Raw genomic sequence first — 7640 nt, forward strand, 5'->3', positions numbered from 1 at the left:
ACATTATTTTCCAGGTTACTTGTTTAGCTTTCTGACCGTCATGCTAATCCGGGTTAGTGTAGCTGTGCGCTGGTTTACCTGCCAGCTATCTCATCCTCTTTTTTTTACTGCAGTGAGCCTCGATGTAGCCAAAATCCGTCAAGTATGGCTTTGTTTTTATGCCAAATTAGATTTGTCGTGTTGATGCATTTTGACCGCAACACGCAAACTTCCCCGTTCACTCAGTGTGTTATAATTCCACACGACATCGCTTAGGATTTGTTGCTGCGGGTTTGCCAAGTGTGAAGGAAAGAGGAGACCAGCTGTACAGGCAGGCTGTGAAATGAGATGCAGGTGATTGGTTTGTGTGATTGGCAACAAGAGACTGTGATCAGCGATCACCGATCATACACTTTTTCATGGAAATCGGCCGATTATGATCGGTGTCCGATCGATTGGCACACCTCTAGTAATTATGATCTAGTATTTTTAAAGTAAAGATCTAGACATATACTAATATTTTTATGCATCTCTTGATCACAGCTGAATAATTTCTAATGGGAAGCGCAAATTTCATGCAACCACTCACCACGATGGGGCAGAATGTTGCTAGTTGGTCATAAAGATACCTTGCCTCATCAATGCTGCAAGCTTGGAATGTCACCTGCAAAAACATCATAAATGAGGCTGAAGTCCTTTTATAAATCACTGATTGAGACGGTGGAGCAGTCGGCATTCTCAGAACCCAGGTTTGCATATTCAAAAATACGTACTTGCAGGCAGCAGTTGCCCATGCCGAAACCCATGGCGTCCATGTAGATGTGGTCAGGAAGGGCTGCCCTCGCTGCTTCACCGTCGTCCTCAGGGAACTGCTCCACGAATGGAGACGGTGTGTTTTTATCTTTGTAGACTGCAAGAGGAAAAAGCAGCCAAATCGCATCTTTTGCTTTATTTATTCAAAATCCTGTTAAAGTCTAAGGAGTACTAAATCAAGCCCATGAGTCTGAATGTACAGCAGGAGAAATTAATTAATATAACACCGCTGACTTCACCCACATTTACAGCAGATTGTAAATGCAGTTAATGATAAGATGAAGCAAGAAAATGAATCAAACTTACTTGGCACATTTATCACAACTTTCTCTCCTCTTCGGTGCCGTATGTTTCTGGTCAGGGTGCTGAAGAGAAGAATTCAATGTTGACATATAGAGCCTTATAAAAGTGTTCATGTCCTTTGAACTTTTATTCCAATATAAAACTATTAAAATTAAAGCAATGATTCTTATAGCCATAATTTAATTTTTACATTATATTCAGGTCGATGCTTAATGTAACAAAATATTTAGAATATGATATTTTGTATACTAGTAATTCATTTCAAATCTTAGAAAGTCAACCAGCCCACCTGAATCTGGGGTGTCTGTTTATGGCTTCATCTGGGAAAAACAAAGACTTTGACACTCCTTTTTCAACGGGAGTGGGTCGGTACTCTGGTTTGGTGAAACCTGGACAGCCTAACCTGAAAAAAAGGAAAAGCACGCATCAGCTGCTAAGGGAAACAAACCTTTCAATTACACACATACTGGCCACTCAACATTCGACAACCTGCACTCAACCACCGTTCAGCTACCGTAAGCGCTTTTCTTAGGGGCACAAGTGCCAGGAGGAGGTTGGAATCAAATCCACAAGTTGTTGATTGCAAGATGACTACTACTAGCTGAGCAACAGTTGCCCTATTAAGTGCATTAATAACTAGTGGCTCTACGTTGATCAACACAACTGATAAAAACCTTGGGAAGGAGGTGATGGTGCAGAGCGTCATATTCTTCTTCAGGACAGACGAAGCCTCCAGACGTCTCTTCCTCATGTTGCCCTCCACCGTGTTGAACTCTGACATCGTTCCCCCGTACGGCTGCCCAGGAGTTCCCTCGATCATGTAGCTGCCATACTCCGGTCTCCAAAGTGTCGGATGACTGTTGAAGTGCAAAATGTGTTGCTAAATCTTTTGCTTCATCATGTCAGCCGGAGAGAACTCTGTTCTCAGTATCGCATTGACCTTTTTCAGAAAATAAACTATGCACTTTCCCTTTATGGAGGAAGCACCAGTAATCCTGGCACCATAAACAAACACGACGCATTTGTGCTTCAGAGCGTGCTCTTTGGTGTGTGCAACAGAGGGGCAGTAATGAGGTATGCATGGGATCTACTATGGTCACTGCTGCTGGTATTTCTCTCCCCCTCCCCAGTCCAATTGGCCATACAGATTTACACTGACGTCAGAGGCAGGCAGACAGGAGCCTGTATAAACACAGTCAGGGACGACTCTTTAAACAGGGCTCCTACACATGTCTTCTCATGTCAAATTTCAGTACTTTTAGAGAGTTTGGGAGAAATAAAATTCAAAATAAAAGTACAGAAGATGTTTCAGTGGTCGGATTTTGTATATGGGTGAAATTCAGGTCTCTGAACAGCTTTAGGTATAGGAGTGCTGCAGAAAAAAAAAAAGATTTGCATAACATTTCCAAATTTAGAGTTTATTTTACCACGTCCTGCAGTATTCAAATTTGAAAAACTGCATTTCAAAAAAAGTAATCCTTGGAAAATTAGTTGTGGTATTTTCTTATTATATGTTACTGTTAAAATGGGAAACAAAATCCTCATCTAACTTGTGTCTAAAAGTTAACAGAGTTTTAGAAAACAGTTTCAATACAAATCTAGTAGAAATTTCTTCAAAAAAAGTGTTTGTGTCTTTTTAAAAAAACACAAGCAGGAGGAACTTTTCCCACCTTTGGATGAGATGTAGTTGCTTTCTTCCTGCAATAATCAGTTACTGCTTTCAAATTGAAAACAATCTGATGCAACACTTTAAATATCAATAAGTCTGTGAATGGCTTAATGGGTAAAGTTCAAGTTATGTGATTCTAAGGAATTATGAGCGCTTTAACCTGTAAAAGCTTAAATCCAGTGGTAATGATTATAAACTCTCAGTGTCATCTAGGCTTGAGTTGTTTTAGGAAAAACAAAGCAGGCCACCGACACCTGGCAGAACTCATGGGAAAGAATGTGCTTTTCGTAGCGATACTAAAGGAAGCCCCCCAAAAAATAAAACCACAAATACTCCCAAATTAGCTGTTTTTTAAAGTCTATAAGTTCCTATACTGGCACATTTGTGTTTTTCCTTTTGGACAAATCGGTGGTAGAAGTATTTAAATCACAAGCTGATATTCATGTAACAATAACAATATAATAACTCTCACGCATGCGAGAGCGCATACTTTGAATGACGAGTATGAGCACGCTATACAGTGCATGCAAGCCGACGGCAGCAAGAAAAACATAGAAGGTCCCAGCCAGTGATTAATGGATTTCATTAAAGACAGCGATAATGACGCAGCTGGATAATGAGGTTCAGAGTTTCACTTCAAAAAACAAGATGGAAGAGGAGTGGCTTCTCACAGATTCTGGTATCTTAAGCATTTAACTTCTCATTTGACGGAGTTGTTCCGTGACTCGGATTAATCAGATGTAAATCACAAAGAACGAAAGTTAGAACTAGGTTCTACCATGATCCAAACTGATACAATCAACTTATGGGTTGAATTTTAGCTCCTATTACACATCTCTGAGCTTTTCTTTCATTAGTGATATATTCTGCTTGTGTGACACCAACAAGCAACATTACGTGTCAGTGTCAGGCACGGAACTTAGTTTTAGAGTTTTGGAGAATATCTAAATAAATATCTATCTCAAAAACATTCGTTATCTCATTACTTTCGGCCAAAGTTATTTAAAGCCACAGTGACGGGCCCACAGACTGCAGTGCAGGGTCTGCAGCAGCAGCACCAGCGCTTCTTGTGGTTAACTAGCAGGATTAGGTTAATCAGAACTCATCATCACTGAAAACTACAACCATTTGTAGCTGGTGTTCTTTCTATAATAGTAGGTGAATCAAAAATAAAAATGTAATGCCTGCATATAAATGAGATACATATTTAAAAAGTCATATCAGCAAGATTTTTCTTTCAAAGGAAATTAGATTACTATACTTTATTGTACAAATATTGCATCACAATAAAAGTGGTGTGTTTAATTTATACAATCTCCTTTGAAATGTGAGTGTTAGTCATTCTTAGTCGCATACTTCTCTCCTTGATTGTGTTGAAAAATGAGACAAAATAAGCCAGAGCAACTTTACTGTATGTCCTCACCAGAACCAAAGCTGGGTCAGATGTCGGGTCAGGTAACACCTTTCCTCCTCAACACCACAAAAGTGTGAATTACAGAGTCACATTAACAAAAAGACGCCTACAGTAGCAGTGGCCTTTAATTTGATATGTTTTGATTTTAGAAGTATCTTAAACTAAAAAAAGAAAAATTCCCCCTTAAGGTAAATAAACAGCAGAAACAAACTGTGTTATTTCATGTCTCAGATTTTAACCGACCGAGTCAAGTAAGTGTTTCTCTTATACCAGGTTTTTAAATAATGCCGTGAGGCTGTAGGCGATGTTTGCTACTGGTTATTTGCATAAATGCACGCCCAAGGGTGTACAGGTATGGGAACCATCTTCATTGCCAAAGCAAAATCATAAAAAAAGTGTTGATGAACACAACCACTGTTCAAATATGTTGAAATTCAAGATTTTCAACAGATCTTATCTTCCACTTCAGTTCCTAGTATCAACTTAGACATAATCAAAGCTCTGAATTTCTCCTTACGCTGGTGTTTACATGCTTTCACATATACGACAAACGCCTCAGGAATCCTTTCATGACAGTGTTGTGAGTGAAGCTAATTAAAAAGAAGAGTGTGCATCAAGATCTCTGTACAGATGACTTACTTCGGGTTTGTATTTTCTCCCTGTTCTTGTAGAGTTTCCAAAACATCTCCACCATTCAGCACCAGCCGAACTTTCTCATCGTTGTCGTCCAGCTCCACCAGCATGTACTCAACCTAAACACACACACACACACACACACACACACACACACACTGAAAATTTACACGCAAACACAGCACGCCTCCTAATCCTAGCACTGGCTTTACGTTGAGCAGACTGGGAAGCCATCACATCAATTCCAATTCATCAGGAAGGTTTCCTTGACTTTGACTCTGCTGGGCTGTAATCCCCCGTCTGAAAGAGGGATTAATCTATAACAACAGCATTCCATGTCGATTCAAATTAAAGACTCAGCATTCAAGTTGAAGCACAGTGAAGTTTTGTTACTCGGTAAAAGGCTGGAAAAAAAACAAAAAGAGATAAAAACTTAAAAGAATTGGTAAAGCAAACAGGGCGCTGACGAGTCAAGCACATAAATCTTAAGTATTTTGTGTAGGAGGGACTGTGCCTTCAGTCACTCAGCAAAGAGGGGCTTTTTTTCTTACAAGAAGTATTGTCTGAGAATTAACAGTTACACACAGTGAAATGCTGAAGGGAGACATAGCTCATGAAAGCTGGACTTGCAATTGTTTGTGTTCAGGTCATGAGGAAGGCTGTTTGGACTTGCAGTAGATCAGGGCCTTAAATGCAGCATTATTCTAAGAATGTTTGTCGAATATTGTTCTTGCATGGTGGAAATATACATGTCCTGTGTTTTCACGTGGCTGCGTTTCTCTACCTTCTGTATGCACTGACAGAGCTACTGCTACCATTAATGTTGTGTTATTAGCTGATCTTTAACAGAAAGTGCTCTTAAACCACCGCTCCATCTCATGCTGTTCCAGCTGGAGGATTCCCCCTGCAAGACATGTTTTTTTTTGTTTTTTTTTTTGGTTTTATAGGTGTTACGGTTCTTAACAAAAACAACAAAAAGCTTAAGTAAATCAGTAAACTAAAACAGAAATTTATATCTGCCTAGAAAAGCCTCATCTATGCATCTCTATTCAACCCCCAGTGAGTCGGGGCAGTTGGACGCTCCATCTCATGCTGTTCCAGCTGGAGGATTCCCCCTGTTAAAAGAGACACGTCCTTCCCCACTGTTATCACACGCTTGCCCAGGAGGACTAATTATTGACTTTATACAGTTGGCTGGGTTTCAAGACAGATGTATTTTTGAAGCTGAAGTGCACCTATTAGGCCTGTGTTAATATTTTTCTTATTTACATTGGATGTGCTTTCTTTTAATATGTAAAAAGACATATGACATGAGACAGCAGTTTGGAATCCAATAGAGAATCCCAGGCAGGTTCTGCTGGAGGTTTCTTCCTGTTAAGGGAGAGTTTTCCTCTCCACTGTCATTGTAGCCATGCTCGGTATGAATGATGGCTGCAAAGTCGACGATAATGCCAGCAATTGTCTACAGTTGGTACATGCTGCAAGTACTTAAATAAAAAGACTCTCTCATTCTGATCTCTGTTCTACTGACTGGTGTACCACTAACCCAAAACTTGATCTGATCTTCAATAAATTAAACTAAATAAATAAATTTAATTATTGAATATTTATTTGATCATATCTTCATGTGGTAGACTCCCATGTCTTGTTAAACACTTTTAGATAACCTTTGTTTTGAAATTGGCACCATTTAAACAGACAAAAAAAGAAAAACAAAAAAACAACAAAAAACAAACATATTAAACAACCTAAATGCAAACATTATGGAAAAAAATAAGTTTTTATAAAAAGTAATCAAACAAATGTAATAGTTTAACTTTACTGCACGTAAATAGCAAAGTTATTTACTATTTATATGCATCCGCATACTAGAAACATTCAAGAATGCGGATGAATCAGTAAGGGGGCCTTATTGCATCATGCCTCACTGATCAAAAGCATTGAACATTATTTAAAGTCATGTTTTTACCTCGTCTCCCCACTTCAACACATCTCTCTGACGATCCTTGACCTTATTGTAGATGTTGAGGAACTGGATGATGCCATGCTTTCGGATGTGGTCGGCATACTTCTTTGTTTCTTCCCAGTTCAGGGGAGATCCTTGCGACAGTAACCCCATGGCACAGACGGACAATCGACCAGAGTGTCCTGCTGGCTGCTTATTAACTGCGAACTGCACGCCAAACGTTAGCTACCTAGCTAGTTGGTCCAACTTGCGGAGATCTAGCATGAAGTCTCAGTCCAAATAAGCGGTACAGTCTTGGTCCCACGGGATGAAGCAGGTAGCTCACAGGAAGAGTCTGTTGATGCTGGTTAAGCGGCGTGCCTGTTCGGTAACCTTAACTGGGTATCCAAGTACAGACAGGCCAGCCCCTGCTCATCACCTGCTAATTTCTGGTTAGCTCGGCCGAGCACAGCCAATAGTTGGGGACAAACTGGACCAGCTCGCCGGTGTCACGTAACGTCTGTTTGGTTGACGGCTACGCTCTGACACTGTTTCTCCTAAGCTCCGTTACAAGGTGAGCCGTTGAACTTCGCCGTTGCCGAAACAGACTGCCGCTCCACGCAGAGTTACGCTGTGTTAAACATATGAACGCCCTCCTGGATTTACACACGTGACGCCTTTGGGAGGAGCGAAGCTACATCATCATGACTCAGCATCCTTTCAGCTAAGCTCCTCCTGCCGACCTGTCAATCAGAGGGTAAGAGACAACGATTGCATTTAGAAATAAATATTATTTAATAATAATAATAATAATTTCAGCTAAGCTCCTCCTGCCGACCTGTCAATCAGAGGGTAAGAGACAACGATTGCATTTAGAAATAATA

General features: G+C 40.1%; 1 protein-coding gene across 1 annotated transcript in view; it reads right to left on the reverse strand.

Moving 5' to 3' along the window:
• The window catches only part of gclc (glutamate-cysteine ligase, catalytic subunit), a 13685-nt gene extending 6254 nt beyond the window's left edge, over positions 1-7431 (reverse strand). The window contains exons 1-7 of the mRNA XM_007546141.2: positions 6781-7431; positions 4818-4930; positions 1770-1952; positions 1385-1498; positions 1099-1157; positions 753-889; positions 569-643 (exon numbers count right to left, since the gene is read on the reverse strand). Coding sequence (XP_007546203.1) covers positions 569-643; positions 753-889; positions 1099-1157; positions 1385-1498; positions 1770-1952; positions 4818-4930; positions 6781-6930 — 831 coding nt within the window. The 5' untranslated portion in view covers positions 6931-7431. The remainder of the gene's footprint in view (positions 1-568; positions 644-752; positions 890-1098; positions 1158-1384; positions 1499-1769; positions 1953-4817; positions 4931-6780) is intronic.
• Between the last annotated feature and the right edge of the window lie 209 nt (positions 7432-7640).

The sequence above is a fragment of the Poecilia formosa genome, unplaced genomic scaffold (genome assembly GCF_000485575.1).
Source record: "Poecilia formosa unplaced genomic scaffold, Poecilia_formosa-5.1.2 Scaffold15, whole genome shotgun sequence".
In the NCBI taxonomy this organism is placed as follows: domain Eukaryota; kingdom Metazoa; phylum Chordata; class Actinopteri; order Cyprinodontiformes; family Poeciliidae; genus Poecilia; species Poecilia formosa.